Below are 21,309 nucleotides of genomic sequence, written 5' to 3'. Positions count from 1 at the left end.
GTATTTAATTTATTTAGGACATTTTTATGTCACCTCTCCAGCGCCCTTTCTCAGCCATACAAGAAGGATATCAACAACCTTCTCAGGGCAGCTGTGAGAATGTAAGTCATCACCGATGCAATCAAGGCATAATAGGAAATGTATCACTTTTTTTGGCCAGAGCCTGCCAGGATACAACCTATTGGTTCTGCCCAACCTCCGCTGGGTTGTGGGGCTGATACAGCCACCACTTGGAGTGTGCCTTTAAAAAAAAAAAAAAAGCCTAGACAGAGAGCACTTTTATCTCTTTTCTGTGTGTGCATGCATGCAAATGGATGTAGGTGCACAATGAGACTAGTGGAAGGGGGGAGAGCCAGGAGATCTCCAGGCCCCACCTGGAAGTTGCAAGTTAGCTGAAGCTCTGCCCTTGATGGTGAGGCTAAAGGATGGAGATAATTTGCAGCTTTTAGAACCTTGCATTTTTATAGCTATGCAACAAATGAGATACGTTTCAATAGAATTTGTTAAGGTGCCAGGTTCTACGGAACGTTCTTCCCATTTGCCCTCACAAAACCTCGTGAAAGTATGGCCTAGGACCTGCCTACCTTAGGGACCGTCTCTCCCCACATGTTCCCAGAAGGTACTGAGATCGGGTTCTCAAACCTGCTTGTAATCCCGGGCCAAAGGAGGCCCGTCTGAAATCTACCAGGGACCGGGCCTTTTTGGTAACAGCGCCTTGCTGGTGGAACCAGCTGCCGGAAGAGGTGAGGGCCCTGCGGGACCTTGGGCAGTTCCGCAGGGCCTGCAAGACAGTCCTCTTCCGGCTGGCCTATAACTAACTGACACTGGAAACTTTGGAAGGCTGTAGAGTAACATTTTGACAGACCGCTGTTTTATATGTTTTATTATCTTACTGTTTTAAATTGTTGTAAATCGATGTTTTTAAAGTTAAACCTATGTTAGATTTTATATGTTGTAAGCCGCCCCGAGCCGCTTCGGTGGAAGGGCGGGATATAAATTGAAATATAAATAAATAAATAATCACTTAATTTATTTATCAAATTTATATGCCACTCCTCTCCTTTAAATGGAAAGTGGGCGGATAACAGCGTAGAAAACACACCTGGTAAAAACAATACACAAGATACAATAAGTAAACTTATAAAACATAAAACAAGTAAAAATCTATCCACTCTCAAGTAGGCATGGGCGGCAAAGACACGGCTGAAGCGTACCAGCTGCCTGGTGGATCAGAATCACCCCAAAAGAGCAGCCCTTCACCGCCTGTGGATCTTTGGGAGATCCCGCAAGGTACACACTTCTTTAGGCAGTTGGAAGGACAGGGGCCACAACTGAGAAGGCCCTCACCCTTGTTGAGACATGGCAGACACAGTTCGGTCATGATCAGAGACTGTGATCCCGTTGATTTATATTAACTTCAGCGGATCGTACGGACTTCACCGTGTTGCAGGGAGAAAGGCAAACTCTGAATAATGTAAGTAGAATACGTTGTGAATTGGCAAAGGACACCCCATTGATCCATAGCTCAGGTACAATTTGAACCTTGCCTTCCCACCGAGTCCTGCATCTTCTCCTCAATACCATTGTGGTTTTTATTATGGCTACGGAGTGAATGCTAAGCACACGGTGGCAAACTACTCTTACCAGTACATCCCCGCCATCTTTGAAAGGTCCAGCTCAAGGACTGAAGAGCCAGGTACATTTTAGTTTTGAGTTTGCTGAAATGAGAACAAAAAAAGGGCAGTAGTAGGTAGCCTGGTAGCCGCTGCCAGGTCTGACCCTGATGCACCCTCCTCAAAGGCCCAAATAGCCTGCATCCATCCCTTGCCTTTTACTGATAAAGGCTGAGCCAGAAAGCTGTGGCTGCCTAGCAACAACCACAGACATTTCTGTTTCTTAAAGCTACAGGTGCTCCTTTTATCATTTAACCATTTTTATTTCAGATTTTGATGCTCACTTGGGTATTTTCAGGTCTGTAGAAAGATCTGTCTTGCCCATTCACATCTCCAATCACTTGATTTAAGAACCCTCAGATTTTGCCAACTTGGTTATTAGTATATAATAGCCAGCCAAGTGATTTGTTTTATTATGATATTTGGTTTGGATTAGGATCATGGGGCGGTGGGGGGAGGCGTGATCGTTGTCTGGGGGGGCCCAAGTTGGCTCTTGGCATGGCAACCCTAAGGCCAGCGCAGTTTTTTGCCCCACTTTTTTCTACTAAAAAGCTACTTTTTACCTATATGGGGGTATATGTGTCATCAGGGCTCTTTTTCTAGCAGGAGCTCCTCTGCATATTAGGCCATGCCCCCTGATGGAGCTTACAGGAGGCCCTCTACTAAGAGCCCTCTAAGTTCTTAGAGGATTGGCTACATCGGGGGGAGGGGGCGGCGTGGTCTAACATGCAGAGGAGCTCCTGCTAGAAAAAGAGCCCTGCATGTCATAGTGGTTTGAGGGAGAGGTTAAAAGATCAACCACATCAAAAGGACAACAGAAGGATACAACTGTTGAGAAGCGATGAAAGCACTGCACGCTCCACTCATGCGAGCTATATGCACCTATAGCATATCCACCTTGTCCTGAAAAGCGTTTTGCTCATTCTAAAGGAGAAAATATTTCAAAGGAGTTTCCCCCCAATACTTGGCATGTTTTGGAGGAAAAAAACAGGAAAAACCCCCTCCCCTCAATTTTTCTGTTTTTTTCTGGGCTTTCACATCTCTGCCTCCAAAACATAGGAATCAGCCATGGCCACAGAAATCTAGTTTTCTCAAGTTTTAGTCTCATACTCTTTCTAGCTTTGGGAATAGTAGTTCTGGATCCCAGAGGAAAACACTGCCATAGGTAGATACTGACCTGGCAATGCAGGAAAGAGAAAAAGGTGGTAAAAAGAAAGGAAGCGGGGGCATGCAAATGCTTTCCGACCTTCCCCACAACTCTATATTCACAGATATCTGACCTGGTCCCAGGGACACCATAAATCTATGGCTCATTATACTTTGATTTACAACAGAATAGAGTATTGTATTATGAAATACTTACTTGTCACCCGGGCAATTTATACAGATTGACAAGTCCCTTCAGGTGCTTAGAAAATTCATCAAAGTTTCTCTCGCTAAGAGGGGGGAAAAAGAACATATTGCATCAAAACATGTAACATGTGGAATTCACTGCCACAGGTGGTGGCAGCTACAGGCATAGACAGCTTCAAGAGGGGGTTAGATAAAAATATGGAGCAGAGGTCCGTCAGTGGCTATTAGCCACAGTGTGTGTGTGTGTATGTGTGTGTGTGTGTATATATATATAATATATATATATATATATATATATATATATATATATATATATGTATATGTATATATACACACATATACATATATATACACACACATATACATATACATACATACACACACACACACACACATATATATATATATGTGTGTGTGTGTATATGTGTATATATATATATGTATATGTATATAAATTTTTGGCCACTGTGTGATACAGAGTGTTGGACTGGATGGGCCCGTTGGCCTGATCCAACATGGCTTCTCTTATGTTCTTATGTGACACAGAGTGTTGGGACTGGATGGGCCTTTGGCCTGATCCAACATGGCTTCTCTTATGTTCTTCTGTGACACAGAGTGTTGGACTGGATGGGCCGTTGGCCTGATCCAACATGGCTTCTCTTATGTGACACAGACTGTTGGACTGGATGGCCCATTGGCCTGATCGAACATGGCTTCTCTTATGTTCTTATGTGACACAGAGTGTTGGACTGGATGGGCCGTTGGCCTGATCCAACATGGCTTCTCTTATGTTCTTAAAAGAATCTGAGGGAAATCATACATGCCAAAGACACCAACGTCCTAATAATCAGATCTACCCAAGTCTTGACGTTACAGCTTCTGACGTACTCCTTGCCACTATGCTATTTCAGAAAGTCCCCAGATTCACAGCAGGCAAGCTCCTTTTCCCAAAAAAAGTATAATTGGGGAGTTTTGCAAACTCTCTTCACACTTTCAGTCCCCTTCCTTTGACCAGTGATGGCCCAGGCTGCCTATCTTTGGCTGTGCCCTCCTGAGCCTTAGGTCTTGGCCAGATTGGCCACAGTGCTCCTTCAATACAAGCTACCTTCCTCAAGAGAGAACTCCTAAAATTAATGTAGTCACACACTCACTCTCTCTCTCTCACTACAGTAGCAATTATTGGGGGGGGGGGAGAATCCTTTTTCTAATACCAGAAGCACAAGAGTGACTGCTTTTCGTTTTTGGATGAGATGAAGAGTGCATGTAGATTCATCATTAAAAATTTCCTACCCACTCTCTGCACAAGGTGCAAGGGTTGAGCATGGATCAGAATTCTAGAGACCCCTGCGTTTTGAGGGACTGAAATAACTCAAACCCCAGATGTTGTACAGACACAGGAGGGCTTGCAGCAAAAGAACAAGCAGTTACCAGAGTTGGAAAAATGAAACCATGCGACAGAACTGTGACTCAGCGCATGGACAACTGATCTAGCCACCAATGCAGCACTTACCTGAGGTGTTGCACCAGTTCAGGGCAGCTCTGAAAAGGAAAAACAAGCAGCATGTATGTCCCAAATTCAACTGAAGTTACTGTGTCTATCAGCTACTATCAACTGTATAAAGCAGCGGTCCCCAACCTTTTTGGCACCAGGGACCGGTTTTGTGGAAGGCACTTTTTCTATGGACCAGGGGGTGGGGTGGGGGGATGGTTTCGGCATGATACAATTGTGCAATTCTGGTGTGGTGGTTAGGTGGGCGGACTCTTATCTGGGAGAACTGGGTCTGATTCCCCACTCCTCCACTTGCAGCTGCTGGAATGGCCTTGGGTCAGCCATAGCTCTCAGAGTTGTCCTTGAAAGGGCAGCTTCTGGGAGAGCTCTCTCAGCCCCACCTACCTCACAGGGTGTCTGTTCTGGGGAAGAAGATAAAGAAGAAGAAGAAGATGATGATATTGGATTTATATCCCGCCCTCCACTCCAAAGAGTCTCAGAGCGGCTCACAATCTCCTTTACCTTCCTCCCCCACAACAGACATCTGTGAGGTAGATGAAGATATTGGATTTATATCCCGCCCTCCACTCCGAAGAGTCTCAGAGCGGCTCACAATCTCCTTTACCTTCCTCCCCCACAACAGACATCCCGTGAGGTAGATGAAGATATTGGATTTATATCCCGCCCTCCACTCCGAAGAGTCTCAGAGCGGCTCACAATCTCCTTTCCCTTCCTTCCCCACAACAGACATCCCGTGAGGTAGATGAAGATATTGGATTTATATCCCGCCCTCCACTCCGAAGAGTCTCAGAGCGGCTCACAATCTCCTTTACCTTCCTCCCCCACAACAGACACCCTGTCAGGTAGATGAAGATATTGGATTTATATCCCGCCCTCCACTCCGAAGAGTCTCAGAGCGGCTCACAATCTCCTTTACCTTCCTCCCCCACAACAGACACCCTGTGAGGTGGGTGGGGCTGGAGAGGGCTCTCACAGCAGCTGCCCTTTCAAGGACAACCTCTGCCAGAGCTATGGCTGACCCAAGGCCATTCCAGCAGGTGCAAGTGGAGGAGTGGGGAATCAAACCCGGTTCTCCCAGATAAGAGTCCGCACACTTAACCACTACACCAAACTGGCTCTCCAGAGATAAAGGAGATTGTGAACTGCTTTGAGATCTGGAGTGGAGGGCAGGGTATAAATCCAATGTCGTCTTATTATTATTACTACATTGTAACATATAACGAATTATACAACTCATGGCCCAGTTGCTAACAGGCCACGGACCAGTACTGGTCCACAGCCTGGGAGTTGGGGACTCCTGGTGGGGACTCCCACCCCGCACACACACACTCCCAATTTTCCCCAGTGTAATACACTGAACAGGGAGTTGCCTACTATTTCTAGCAGCCTTTCTCCATAGGTGGACAGTTGCCCCACCAACTGAGCTCCGGTCCCCCCTGAAGCCATCCACGATGGCACAAACCCTCCAAGTTCAACTTTTGTCCATAATGAATCCCAGCTAACAGTACTAACAGGGAAATGATACACATAGGATTCAAAACAATACCGATGACTCATTCTGCTGTCTGGATGAGCAGCAAACAACTTAAGTACAAAGAAAAGGGGCGGGGAAAGCCTCACATGAAAGTACACACAGATACTACCTGGTTAGCCAACCGCCACTCACTTGGGGGTTACGGGGACATTAATGGGGAAAGAGCAAAAATTCGAATAGCTGGCAACTTCTGCTTAAGGGCTGGGCTAAGAGAGAAAGGAGTTGGTTGAAAGAATGGCTTCAACTAGGAAACAGCTAGACATGGAAGGAAGAAGAAGAAGAAGAAGAAGAAGAAGAAGAAGAAGAAGAAGAAGAAGAAGAAGAAGAAGAAGAAGAAGAAGAAGAAGAAGAAGAAGAAGAAGAAGAAGAAGAAGAAGAAGAAGAAGAAGAAGAAGAAGAAGAAGAAGAAGAAGAAGAAGAAGAAGAAGAAGAAGAAGAAGAAGAAGAAGAAGAAGAAGAAAAGAAGAAGAAAAGAAGAAGAAAAGAAGAAGAAGAAGAAGAAGAAGAAGAAGAAGAAAAGAAGAAGAAGAAGAAGAAGAAGAAGAGGAGAAGAAGAAAAGAAGAAGAAAAGAAGAAGAAGAAAAGAAGAAGAAGAAGAAGATGATATTGGATTTATATCCCGCCCTCCACTCTGAAGAGTCTCAGAGCGGCTCACAATCTCCTTTACCTTCCTCCCCCACAACAGACACCCTGTGAGGTGGGTGGGGCTAAGAGAGCTCTTACAGCAGCTGCCCTTTCAAGGACAACCTCTGCCAGGGCTATGGCTAACCCAAGGCCATTCCAGCAGGTGCAAGTGGAAGAGTGGGGAATCAAACCCGGTTCTCCCAGATAAGAGCCCACACACTTAACCACTACACCAAACTGTCTCTATCAAAGTCACCAAACTTTGTATCTAAACAAAGGGGCTGGATTTCAAGATGACAAGTACGCTTTATATTAAACCCCTTGTGCCTGTTCAAATAAGACAGGCTCCACCAATGCACGCCCTCCCCTCTGGATAGGAGACAAAGGCAGCTTGCCGTGAGCGGCAAACTCTACCTACCACAGGCTGCTCGCCGTGGTGGGCCACCTTGACATCACACAGCTGCCCTGCAGGATCCAAGTGGACTTCTACGTAGAACATGTCCGAAGTGATGTAACACTCGGTGCCGTTTGGGCTCAGGTGAGATCCGAGGCTTTGGTAAGAGGAAAAGAATAACGAAAGCAAGATTGCTGAGATTCTGAAATTTGAACAACTTGGGTCACACCAGCAGTGAACAGCACATCAAGAAACACACGATTGTTTATATCTGATCCTCGTGCCTCCTGAAGAGTGAAGGGACTATCAGTTCCCTTGTGGATAAAACACGCACGCCTATTTACAATGGGTACCAGTGTTCTCTCTAAGCGGAGTGAGTGTGAGCTAGCTCACAATTTTTTAGCCTCCAGCTCATACATTTTTGTCTCAGCTCAGGAAAAATGTCCCCAGAGCCAACTGATTTATGCAGTAGCTCACAGCTTTAATGCCAGGAGTTCACAAAGTAGAATTTTTTTCACAAGACTTTACAGCTCAGAGGGAACATTGGTGGCACAACTGGTACACTAAAAGATGCCATTAGGGCGTGGAAGTTTAGATTATAGCTCTTTCCAGTTAGCAGTTACAACAGGGCAGGTGAAGTATTTAGGCCTTTTTTTGCCAATGATCTATCGCAGCTAGTTAAGATTAATTTAGATAGGGTATTAACCAATATAACGACAGATCTAGAAAGGTGGAAGGGCTTGACCCTGTCATTATGGGGGAAAATTAATACTTTAAAAATGTGCATATTTCCAAAATTAATTTATATTTTGAGAGGCATTCCTATTCTAATCCCTAAGAAATGGTTCAATAAAATCGATGGGATCCTATCTAAGTTTATTTGGGGCTCCAGTCGACCTAAGATCTCTATGCTTAAGCTTCAGAGAGAGGTGAAGGAAGGTGGTTTTGGGGTTCCGAACCTGTTATTATATCACAGAGCCCTTTTATTAGCTGCAGTTAAATGGTGGAATCTTGTCAGCTTGGATAACGCACCGACCTGGGCATCGCTTGAGGGCGCAATGATATTTCCATTGGAGGGATGCTATGCACTAGGTTCGACGTTCTCTGTGATAAAACATCCACTGAGATCAATTACTTCAGCTAGAAAAGTATGGGAGCTGACACTGAAACTGGTTAACGCTGACCCTTTCTCGCATGAAAAAGCCTCTTTGTGGGGCAATCCTTTAATTAAGATAGGCAATAAGCCGGTTTTTTGGCTTCGGTGGATGCACGCCGGTATTGTTTCTTTGGATCAGTTAAAAAATCAAGAGGATGAGTTTATTGCACACTATGAACTTCCAACTCAAATGACATCTTTACCATTATATCAGTGGAATTTTATGCAAATAAAACAAGCCTTGCGAACTGTGTTCGGGCCTGATGTGTTGGCGGCATCACAGTGCCCGCCATTGTTTGGTCAACTGTCTGAGGCATTTGAGCAGAAGAAATCCAATTTAGTGTTGTATAATATACTGAAGGAGATTACAATACCTGACCTATCTGCACTAAATCAAAAATGGAATCTAGAGGTTCAATGTCACGTGAACTTGGACCAATGGGAAGATTGTTGTAATAAAATTAGGAAGTCCACTCTGGACATCAGGTTGATAACTATACAACAGAAAGTATTGCATAGAGTTTATTGGACCCCACTTCGTATGTTTAAGAGAGCAATGCTATCCTCAGCAGAGTGTTGGAGATGTAAGAGCAGAGAGGCGAATCTCACACATATGCTATTTAACTGTGAGGTGATTCAGAATTTTTGGCAACAGGTGTTATTGAAAATAAAGGATACAATTAAACGTCAACTACCATGGCAAGATAGTCACTTAATACTAAACTTTTTTCCGAAAGAATGGAAATTAAAGAAGGGGCAAAAATTATGGTTAGGAAGGGCTCTGTTGATAGCAAAACGCCAAATTCTTAAACACTGGAAACAAAACGATGAAATTCCAATTCTTCTTTGGGAAGATGACTTATTGAAACTTGCAGCTTTTGAAAAAATATCGTTTTCTGGTCGTAGACAAATGTGTCGTTTTAATGAGATTTGGAGTCCATTTATGCAAATGATGAATGTTTAGCTGATTTGATTTGATATCGTTGTAAACTGTATCGCTTTACTTTTCTTGTATTCACTATATGAAAGTTAGGTTGATGTTCTTCTTCCTGATATCTATTAATGTTTAACTTGAGTAACTATTGTAATTTTATGCACTGGGGTTTCACATGTGGGGTTTTTAAAACAACAATAAAATAAAAAAAAAAAGAAAAAAAAAACTGGTACACTAAAAGAAGGACTTGTATAGTAGTTAGTTCCAAGGAATGGAAGCAAGTTAATCAAACTACACACTATACGGAAGGAAAGGAAGCCCCCCCACAAAGTCATTGGCATGAGACTCTATGGTAAATTCCATGCAGTTAGACTGAAGGTGAAATTCAAATGGAAGCAGCACCCGGGCTAAAATCCCCACAAGGTTGGCACAATTTTTTCTAAAGAGAGTGACAGCTTCTGGGGCAGGGAGAGACTCACCCATTTTGTCGAGCAATGGACTCCAAGCGATCTGTCATGGCAGGAAGAGATGTCACTAGGAAGGAAAAGAAAAACAAAGGGGGGAAAAAAACCTTAACCCAAAAACTGGAATTAAGAACCTGAAAGGGCCAAAAATTACAAGCGGGATCTAAAGTAAAATCATAACCAAAAATACAGGTTAGGGTTTGTAGAATCTTTCGGGATCAAGTGCCGTGTTCTACTGGAGAAAGTTTTTCTTCCAGATGTTTCGTTCTCAGCTGCGGAGAACATTCTCAGTGGCGTTGCAGCCGGAGCAGGCGCTCAGACCTTCTTGGCTGCTGTGCATCGAGTGGGGCCAGGGCTGCTGGAGAGCTGCTATTTGTAGGCTGGAGGGGGTGTGATGAAAGGGCAGTTGGTTTGTGGATGTGCCCATTGTTTGGTGGGGCTTCCTGGAAGGGTAGTGATAAGGAAACTGGCTGTTGAATGTGACCATTGTTCTGTGTTAATTGCTGGGAAGGTTGGAAGGGGTTTGAAGATAAGGAAGATGGTTGTTGACTGTGCTGATTGTTCTGAGACTTTCTGCAATTTATAGTCTGTAGGGTGTTTTGCAGAGCTGGGTACCAAGATTGGTGGATGAAAATGCCTTCTTCCTTTCTGTTAAAATTGTGCTGGTGTTTGTAAATCTCAATAGCTTCTCTGTTCAGGCGGGTATGATGTGAGACCGTAGAAAGGACTTCAGTTCTTTCAAAGTGGATGACGTGGTCTCCTTCTTGAAGTGCATGTTCAGCTACAGCTGATTTTTCTGGTTGAAACAAGCGACAGTGTCTCTTGTGTTCGGTGAGACGGGTGTTAATACTGCGTTGGGTAGTGCCAATGTAGACTGCACCACAGGAGCAGGGTATTTTGTAGACTCCAGGGGTTGAAAGTGGATCTCTCATATCTTTGGCTGAGCGCAGCAAGTGGCTGATCTGTTGTGTGGGCTTGAAGACTGTGTCAACATTATGGCGTTTGAGAATTTTGCCAATGCGGTCCGTGACAGATTTTATGTAGGGCAGGAAGGCTGTACCCACATTTGTGTGTGGCTCGGGATTTGGTGTGGATGGTCTCAACAGCCAGTTTCCTTATCACTACCCTTCCAGGAAGCCCCACCAAACAATGGGCACATCCACAAACCAATTGCCCTTTCATCACACCCCCTCCAGCCTACAAATAGCAGCTCTCCAGCAGCCCTGGCCCCACTCAATGCACAGCAGCCAAGAAGGTCAGAGCGCCTGCTCCGGCTGCAACGCCACTGAGGATGTTCTCCGCAGCTGAGAACGAAACGTCTGGAAGGAAAACTTTCTCCAGTAGAACACGGCACTTGATCCCGAAAGATTCTACAAACCCTAATGATGTTACCAGCCGTGAAAACCTGAAATCTTTGATAAAAATACTGCAGAAAGTTAAAAGCATTTAGGGGCCCATCATTAGCCTCCTTACTTAGTAATATCATATAGCTACAATGAGAAACCACTTGACTGGATGCGTTTCGACCTAAGATGGTCTTCAGAGGTCAAACAAAGATACACACGTACAGGCTCGCATAACAAAATACAACAAATCCATACATCAGCACTGGACCAAAAAAGAAAGTAGTTTCTGTAATAAAGGAAGAAAGACATGAATTTATAACAATTATTTCTAACATTATTAAATCGTTTTACAGAATTGAGTAGTTATTTACACTACACTGACAAAGGCTAAGAGATGCGACTGAAGCCTCTTATAATACAGCCTTATGTCCTGTTCAAGGGCAGACGCGTCGCTGTAAGGAAAAGCCAAAACTGGTTTCTATCCAAGAGCACCTACCAACCCATATCAGGCACATTTGTGTTGAAGCAAACGGAACTTGAACACAGTAGATACATCGCTGCCGTCGTGATAATGGGTCGCGGCAGGCCCTTAAAACCCATCAACTGTCCTCACTGCCCATTTGCACGATTTATGTTCATGCTCTCCCTCCCGCCAATGTAGATAAACGATCCAACTGCAGAACTGGAGCTGGATGCTTGAGGAATTTGTCCTTAAAATCCTTCAGCTACGCAACAACCTGCAACTGAGCCCAGCACAAAGATCAGGAGGGCCAAACCAGCTTGGCTTGACGGGATGAATGTATTTGCTTCACATCGAAGCTGCCTACTCGACAGTGCTGACGTTTACTATTTTACTTCTATGGTTACTTGCCCAGAGGCCCCTGGAAAGGATAGGCTAAAAACCTAGAAAGGCACTGCATCAGCCAACCGCCTCTGGGTCCTTATTATTGCACTCTTTGAGATTAAGCTGAGGGACAAACTAGATGGGACAGTGGCAGGTCTGTGCGCCATGTGGAACAGGATGTGCGGCACTTCCGAATCTAACAGCAAACCGCCGAGGTGCACAGAGCTTTTGCTGTGTTCCTGGCTTATTTCTCTACAGATTCTCTCCCTCAGCACTCTTTAATTAAGCTCAAGTTTTGATAGAAGTATCTCAGCTAGGAGAAAGGCATCAGGAGGGCCCTGCGCTCCACAATTGAACACTCCCTTTGTTGTTAAGTGTGCTGCTTTCAATACATGGATCTCCTGCAGGTACATCTATAGTTTGGCTTCTGAAGCAGGTAGGCAAGTTAAGAGCTGAGCGTGATGCCGGTCCAGCAGGCAGGTCACACTGTCCCTAAATACGGAAATAAGTTACTTTTGAAAGATGCACTGGATAAGTTTCATGAGGGTTCTGTGTTTTGCAGATCTTTTCTGAGATGATCCCAGTATAGTGTGTCAAGTAGAATGATCGAGACACTTCCAAACCTACTTGAATGCCACCTGGCAACACATCTTGATTCTCAGCTTCCTCCAAAAGTACCAGGACCTAAAATGCCATTGCTAAGTCAACTATTTTGGCCAGGAATAGAAGGCTGGAAACAGGACTCTCTGGTTTCACAGCATAAGGGAATCAAATGGTCGCCTTCTTCGGTGCCAATCTTACTACTGCTTCCTTAAGAATGCATGCATAGTGGTTTCAATAAAGGTTTCCTGCCCACCTGCAGAGAGATTCTCTTACGAGCACACAGCACACCCCAAAAACCAGGGCAGAAAGTTACTTTTATATACTCCTCGGTTCTCCTCGTTAGGCAGGATTTGGAATTCTCCTTTGGTAACCTCAACCTCCCTTGGCTTCCTCCCACCCCAACCCGATTGCCCATATGCCTAGTGCTGCCCAGGGGTTTATAGTAGCATCTGGTGAGCAATCTACAACCTGGGTGAGGAAACCAGGCAATGCATCTTAACAGCTCTATTACTACAAGGCATAATTCCAGATGAAATACAGTACTGAACTAGGATGCTAAGAAAATGAAGAAGACGACTGCAAATTTATACCCCGCTCTTCTCTCTGAATCAGAGACTCAGAGCGGCTTACGATCTCCTATATCTTCTCCCAGCACAACAGACAACCTGTGAGGTGGGTGGGGCTGAGAGGGCTCTCCCAGCAGCTGCCCTTTCAAGGACAACTCTGCCAGAGCTATGGCTGACCCAAGGCCATTCCAGCAGCTGTAAGTGGAGGACTGGGGAAATCAAACCTGGTTCTCCCAGATAAGAGTCTGCACACTTAAGAAGAAGATGATGATGAAGATATTGGATTTATATCCCGCCCTCCACTCCGAAGAGTCTCAGAGCGGCTCACAATCTCCTTTACCTTCCTCTCCCACAACAAACACCCTGTGACGTGAGTGGGGCTGGAGAGGGCTCTCCCAGCAGCTGCCCTTTCAAGGACAACTTCTGCCAGAGCTATGGCTGACTCAAGGTCATTCCAGCAGGTGCAAGTGGAGGAGTGGGGAATCAAACCCGGTTCTCCCAGATAAGAGTCCACACACTTAACCACTACACCAAACTGGCTCTCCGCACCAAACTGGCTCTCCACTACACCAAAAGGGGCATGGGAAAGGTTACTGAGACCTACAGTTTCTTTGGCGTCTGTTCCCTCCTTGTCTGGAGGTAGACAAGATGGATGTAGGCATGGTATGCATGCTGGTTGTTCTGTATTTCCACCCCTGCTCACACACTTGGGATCACACACACACATACATACACACAGGGACAGCTCCTTTTCAGGCATCCTCCCACATGGCCCAAAAGGACATTATCCAATCTGGACCTCAGATTGTGGAGCCCAAAGCCCTCCAGATTCTGCTTGCCCAACAAGAGGGGTGTGAACATACCCAAGAAGGCTCGTTTCCTTTCCCAGTTGAAAAATCAAATCTATCTGGCCAAATGAAGCTGCTCCCAGACTGTGTGGCTCCATCAGGCTAGTCTGTTTTCATACAGCCGACGGGGCGGTGAGGGCTTTGAGTCACACAATATGTGTGAAAGAGCCACCAAGCTGCAGTTTGGCTATCCCTGGCCCTAGAAGTTGATTACTGTAGGCATGACCTGTTTTTACTGTATCGCCTTTACCCTGTAATCCACCTTCTGCCTTGTTTACAGCATACCTTATTAGTGCAAATATGTTGTTTGAATTGTCTTCTGACAGTAAGAGTAATCCTATTGCACTGTTTATTGGATATTTGATGCTGTATGAATTTATGGCTTTTATTTTGTAATCTGCCTGGAGTCTCACTGAGAAAGGTGAGTCATAAAGTTAATTGATCAATTATTCTTTGCATATGGCTTCCCTTGAAGCCAGCTTGACAGTTTCCACTCAGGCAGACTCTATGCCTACTTCCAAGCAAGTACATAAGTTCAATGTCCCCAATGCATACAAGTACCAGAGGCTCTGTGATGGTCTTCACAACGGTAGGTTTATTATTATTATTTTTTAAGTACAACATTTCTTTGCGATGTTTCTAAAATGCTACCAACCTTTCAAGGCCTTCTGCAAAGTTTCCAAGCAGCTTACAAGGTGCTGGTGCCCTCCAGAGTTCATCACGATTCGTTTTTCCTGAGTTTGAGAAAAGTGAAGGGGGGGAAATGTTGGTGTCACATTCAGCGATAATGAGATAAGAGAAGCAGCAGCTTGGTGATCGCAACGCTCATCTACATCACCAGAACCTTTGAGTGACTTGCCCTTGCTCCTGATCTCCACTGGCCAGAATATACAGATATCTACAATTGACCTCCAATTATGCCTTCCTTGCACATATTTATTTAAATTACATCCAGGCCCAGCGCTAGGAGTTCTGGCACCCCTAGGCTGAGCTCTGATCCCCCGCCCCCCTCCTGGTGTCTTCTCGCATGCGCTTCGCACGAGCACTCAGCCTGGTCCTCCCCTGCTTCAAAGGGAGCTGACTCCCTTTGAAGTAGGGGAGGGCCGGGCTGAGCGCTCACAGGAAGTGCACGTGACCCGATGACACCAACACATCATCGGGCCATGTGCACTTTGCGCGAGTGCTCTGGTCAGCAGGGATGGGGAGGGGGGTGCCTCTGGTCGGGTCAGTGGGGACTGGGCACCTCTGGTCAGGTCGGCGGGGATGGGGAAGGGGCACCTGCCCCCACCCCATGAGGCGAAGTGGCACCTGAGGCGGCCACCTACTTCACTGACTTCCATGCACTGGCCCTGATTACACCCCATCTTTCTCATCAATGGGATCCCAGGGCAGCTTAAATTATTCCCTATTCTTCCATTTTAATCCACACAACAACCCTGCAGAGGTAGGATGGGCTGAAAGAGCATGATGGCCCAAAGTCACCTAGCAATTGTTCATGGAAGAGTGGAGACTCAGAGCGGGGTTCCCCAGAGCCTACTCTTGACAATATAACCACCAGAACCCTAAACGAAGCTAAACCCTTGAGATGGACAACTCAAACTGAATGCCCAATGGAATGACAGAAAGCCACAAGAATTGTAATTGAAAAATAATCTTATTTTAACTAGACTTTTAGAACAGTGGTTTTCATCCTGATCAATCTTTCCATCAGAGAACCTCAGAGCTCTGAGCAGTTTCCCTGGAAGAGAGGTTCTTCGCCTGTCTTTCCTTGTAGCAGCACGACAGATGCAAAGCAACTCCTACCATCAATTCATCAAGTACAACAGAAGAGCCTGACAGGCCTGCAGCCAAGGTTGTAAAGCGCCTGTCATAATGCAACCCAGAATCCTTTGCAAGTGCTGGAGTGCTGTGAAAGACACAAACAAGAATCCTGGCAAACAGACAAACTGCTATGGGCAGTGTTCCTTGAGGGCAGGAATTTTGAACACCGCTGCTGTAAAAGAGCGTTCTCAAGGGATGTTTGCCAAACACAGCCACACAAAAGAAGCTCACCATGACTTGCCGGACAAGCTTCATGGTTTCTGTCCATGGTCTGCTGTTTGGATTAAACTTGACGTGAAGCCTTTCCAAAAGGGAACTCATCTTATTCAGTTTCTCCGATTCTGTAAGGAAAAAGCCCAAGTCAGTCAAATGAGTAATACATTTGAATTGTTTGAGAAACAGAGTCGCTTTTTGCTTTCCTCCATGATGTCCCAAGTAATACTAATCTGTATTAATTGATTCAATATATCTGCATTTCCATGAGAACGTGCGCTTTGCAGGAAGCACCTAGACAAGGGGTGGCCAAACTGTGGCTTTGGAGCCACATGTGACTCTTTCACATATATTGTGTGTGGCTCTCAAAGCCCCCACCATCCCATTGGCTGGTTGGAAAAGGTATTTGCTTTTTTAAATGGCAGCTTGGAGAATGCATTTAAAGTTAAAGTTGCTTTCTTTCCACAACTTCCTTCCCCCCTCGATTTGCTTTCCTTCCTTCCAGCTCTCAAACATCTGACTTCAGGTCTTGTGGCTCTCAAACCTCTGACATTTGTTCTATGTGGCTCTTATGTTAAGCAAGTTTGGCCACCCCCATCTAGTCCATCATTCTTAACAAGACAGACGTTACAACATCACTTAACACAGGGTGGTCAAACTTGCTGAAAGTAAGAGCCACATAGAATAAACAGCAGACATTCAAGAGCCGCAAGACATGAACATCATATGTCTGAGAGCCTCAAGACAGGAAGGAAGGGAGGGAGGGAGATACATGGAGAGAGGTGGAAAGAAAGTAACATTAACTTTAAATGCATTTTCCAAAGTGCCTATTGGTTTGGCTTGGAGAAGTGATTTAAGAGGCAAATGCCTTCTCCAAGCCAACCAATGGGGTGGTGGGGGGCTTCAAGAGCCGCACAATACGTGTTAAAGAGCCACATGTGGCTCCTGAGCCACAGTTTGGCCACCCCTGGTCTAACGGAAGTTGAACAGTGGGTCACTGGTAAACTATAATCTATTTTCTGCCTACCCCTGACCCACAGATACAGCAGAACTAGTGAACATGTAGTGGTAGCAGATAATATATCTGTATTACAACGCTGGCCATAATTATCCATCATCTAAAAGTTACAGCAGATTTTATAAAGTCCACAAGATAATAAAAAGATCACTACCATGTATATGAACAGAGCTAACAAGACTTGTTTCGCCTTATTTAGTCTCAGCATTGCCTCCAGTTAAGAGATGCAAAACCTGTTGTTCTAAAACCGGAGACATTTAAAGTAATTTGAAAAGTGGGAAGATATCAAGGAAGGACAACATACATCAGCGCCTTTGAAAGTACAAAACCTCTGGGTTTAAGCTTTGACTTCCCTGGTAAAAGGGCCCCAGGCGGGCAAGATTTCCCACTTTTTAAAAAAGTTAAGTATATCCTTACTAGATTAACTTGATTACCTACAACAAAACAGAATTAGATGCTTTTTAGAGGCTCCTGCAGCAAAAATATCCTTTTAAGTTCGCCTTTATGTTCCCTTGTGTTGCAGAATCAGGGGCTTACCACTTGTAAACTTTGTAGATATGGCAGGCTAATTTTTTTTTTAAAGAACACCCTACAAGAACTAATCGATATATCAATAAGACTACATGGAACAATCGCCACAAAAGTGTCAAATCAAGTTTAGTTTAAGACCCATCCAAAAAGAAAGAAAACAGGAAGAAAATCTGTTCCCACAGAAGTAAAAAAATGGGGAGTCCTGTGTTCAAATCCCACTTCTTTCACAGACTCTTGGCCAAGCTGTCTTCCTGTCTCAGTTCCTCCTCTGTAAAAACAGGACCGGCAGCAACCAAGAGATCTAGCAATAACTGCAACACCCACAACAAACTAAGCTAATAGCAGTTGAGTACATTGATATCCCCATGATTTAGTTCTACCGATCAAACCAAAGAACATCAACAGAAGTCTGCCCTTGCCTAGAATCTACTACTTTCCATTTTATTTGTATCGACCAGTTTTCTCCCCACAACAGACCGTTTCTTTCCAAATAACTTTCCCACTGGCTCCCTCTCAGGGGCTAGTCACCAAGACCTACATCCTATCATTCACAGAGACTGGCTGGCCCTCAATTATTCCCCCCACACACAATGTGTTAGAACTTGGCATACTCACAGTGTCGCTTTATAAAATTCGAACTTTTAAAATGCACGTGATTGAAATAGCACGATCCACCCTGACAATTTACAACAGGGCAGATTCATGGACTGAAATGAACACCCGTTTTAGCTGTCTTACTGCGCACTTCCAAGGCTCCCAGCTTTTATCACATCCAAGGCTCATTGCCGCTTTTGACAAAGAGCAACTATCTCAAAGGTCTATGGAAAAGCGGATTGGCAATGTCACACGTAATGACTAAATACAAATGACCAAAAGATACGTGCAGGCAGACAGGCTCCCAACTTTTACGGCCTTGTTTTCAAGGCTGCCTTAGCGCAACAGTACTCGAGCTTTCTATTTTTAGGGAACCGTGTGCACACTGATTTAGACAACACAGAACATAGGTCTAACGCGGGACAGCCATGTGTCGTAGAAGATTCTGAGGCACGTTAAATTCATACGAGCAGCAATGAGGCCTGTCGGATTTTAGTATTACCGATCTTGAATACACCCAATAGTCCCCTGCAGCTAAAATTGGATTAGCGTTTCTGTCTGCAGTACTGCAGTCGGAGCCCTCTGCTCACGACCCGAGTTCGAGCCCAGCGGAAGCTGGTTCAGGTAGCCGGTTCCAGGTTGACTCAGCCTCCCATCCTTCCGAGGTCGGTCAAATGAGTCCCCAGCTTGCTGGGGGGAAAGCGTAGATGACTGGGGAAGGCAATGGCAAACCACTCCGTAAAAAGTCTGCCGTGAAAATGTTGTGAAAGCAACGTCACCCCAGAGTCGAAAATGACTGGTGCTTGCACAGGGGACTACCTTTTTTTTTTTTTAAATAAGCTCTTCAACATAGCTTGAAAAGCTGGAAAGAAGTGGCAATGGCATGTGTACGTAAATATAATGCACATGTATACATGTATATGTCATTGGAAAATTACAGTGCGAATAAGCAAGCACCATTTAAGTGTGTGACTGTGACACAGAAGGCTGGAGAAATCTCTCAAGTACTAAAACAACAACTGAAAAACTATTTTAAATTGAATATATTTCCAGGTGGCCTCCTGCAATTCATTCTAATCACTGGCACGATCCCCTCTTAATTGGAGGGGACACAGATTAAACTTGGGGCCTTGTGCATGAAAAGCATGTGCTTTATCACCAGGTTATCATCCCTTTCTACTAAAAGCCTTAGAAACGTGCTTCTTCTCTGTGTCCTTTGATGAACAAGCGGTTCCTTCCATTCTGCCCTTGCACACAAGCCCTTCAAGAGGAGCGAAGTGGCCAGTGCTAGGAGCCAGAACGATGGTCTGAAAGCCATCCTGTTGTGGTCCTGCAGGAGAAATCTTAAATTCATAAGAAGCAGGGATGACAAACCTCTAGCTTTCTCCTCCTGACTAAACCTGCCCTCTCTGTAGCATACTGCGCTCTCTCTCTCTCTCAACAAACTCACTCTCCTAGGACTCCTCTTCCACACATAGGCTCCCTCCCATCCTAAAAAGTAAGCTATACTTCAAAGGTTTGGGGGAATGAATTAAACAGTAATAAAAAAAGATGTCGTACACGTTTAAACAAATGGCCATAAAGTCCACTGGAAATAACAGGAGGTCCCTGAAGGCCCACTGAATTAAATGACCAGCAATGCTAAACACAAAATTCACTCATATGAACATACATATGAAGCTGCCTTATACTGAATCAGACCTTTGGTCCATCAAAGTCAGTATTGTCTTCTCAAACTGGCAGCGGCTCTCCAGGGTCTCAAGCTGAGGTTTTTCACACCTATTTGCCTGGACCCTTTTTTGGAGATGTCAGGGATTGAACTTGGGACCTTCTGCTTCCCAAGCAGATGCTCTGCCACTGAGCCACCATCCCTCCCCTGACTGGCAGTGGCTCTCCAGGGTCTCAAGCTGAGGTTTTTCACATCTATTTGCCTGGACCCTTTTTTGGAGATGCCGGGGATTGAACCTGGGACCTTCTGCTTCCCAAGCAGATGCTCTGCCACTGAGCCACAGCCCCATTCATGGCTCTCCAGGGTCTCAAGCGGAGGTTTTAACACCTATTTGCCTGGACCCTTTTTTGGAGATGCTGGGGATTGAACCTGGGACCTTCTGCTTCCCAAGCAGATGCTCTGCCACTGAGCCACCGTCCCTCCCCTGACTAGCAGTGGCTCTCCAGGGTCTCAAGCTGAGGTTTTTCACACCTATTTGCCTGGACCCTTTTTTGGAGATGCCAGGGATTGAACTTGGGACCTTCTGCTTCCCAAGCAGATGCTCTACCACTGAGCCACCATCCTTCCCCCACTGAGCCACTGTCCTTCCTCCATCCACTCCATTTATAGCCCACATTTCTCACCGCCGCTTAAGGCACATTACACAATTAAAAGCAATGCAACGAGGGCAGCATAACAAAATTAAAAGTAACGCAAACAAGGAAATTATTATACAAACAAGAAACAATGCAATAAAGCCACACCAAAGGGTCATCTTAGTCTGGAACAACAATCTCAGAATTGGAATCACAGTCACCGGGAATGCAATCCTATGCAGTTAATGCAGTCTAAACCACAAATTGTAATGGAGGACCGCTGCTTAGGATTGCAGTATAGGATCAGAATGATGGTAAAATGAAAGTCTGGAATTAAAATGATCAGATTTTAGTGCATTTAACATTACATATGCATCAAAATATGGCTCTGGGCAATGTAGATAGTTCCGCTTCCAGGACACGCCACTCCAAACATTTTGCTCAGAAATACCAACATTTCACCCTTGGTACTCTCATTCTACACTTCTGGCTATCATTCCACCTACTTAGGGGCCCATCATAGCAAACCTAGATCAGTCATCCCAATCTTGGGGACTGTCAAACCAAACAAAGAGCACTCATTCTACTCCCAGAGACTGTTCCTCCCAGGGTCCATCCATTATTTCTCTTAATCTGTTCCTTATTTTATTTACACCGTCACAGTATTTCCATGCACTTCAATGTACCCAGTAAGGTCAACCAGCATTCCTGTGTCCCATTATATTAAATGGGTCTCTAGAACCCTATTGGACATTCTGGCCATTAGCTTTAGTACAGTCTCAAGTTAGAACAAGGAAAGTGGGCAGAGAAAGCAGGAGGGGGAGAGATTTTTGTTCTTTCACAGCCTGACAAAGTGTAATATAAGTTTCTGAAGGCTCCTATTCAAACTTCATCATTCCCCATCTTGAATCCAATAAATCTCAGAAAAGGCGACTCAAGGTCACCACCCAACTCCTTCCGCCTATCACATGAACACATG

General features: G+C 45.0%; 1 protein-coding gene across 1 annotated transcript in view; it reads right to left on the bottom strand.

Annotated features, from left to right (window-relative positions):
* MED1 (mediator complex subunit 1) overlaps positions 1 to 21,309 on the bottom strand; it is a 45,302-nt gene that overhangs the window by 21,941 nt on the left and 2,052 nt on the right. The window contains 7 exon segments of the mRNA XM_060255258.1: positions 1,645 to 1,675; positions 1,678 to 1,718; positions 4,537 to 4,565; positions 7,113 to 7,245; positions 9,658 to 9,712; positions 14,505 to 14,583; positions 15,902 to 16,011. Of these exon segments, the coding sequence (XP_060111241.1) occupies positions 1,645 to 1,675; positions 1,678 to 1,718; positions 4,537 to 4,565; positions 7,113 to 7,245; positions 9,658 to 9,712; positions 14,505 to 14,583; positions 15,902 to 16,011 (478 nt within the window).

This window comes from Heteronotia binoei, chromosome 15 (assembly GCF_032191835.1).
Source record: "Heteronotia binoei isolate CCM8104 ecotype False Entrance Well chromosome 15, APGP_CSIRO_Hbin_v1, whole genome shotgun sequence".
In the NCBI taxonomy this organism is placed as follows: domain Eukaryota; kingdom Metazoa; phylum Chordata; class Lepidosauria; order Squamata; family Gekkonidae; genus Heteronotia; species Heteronotia binoei.
The sequence above is the reverse complement of the archived record's forward strand: the minus strand, read 5'-3'. Positions and strand labels throughout refer to the sequence as shown.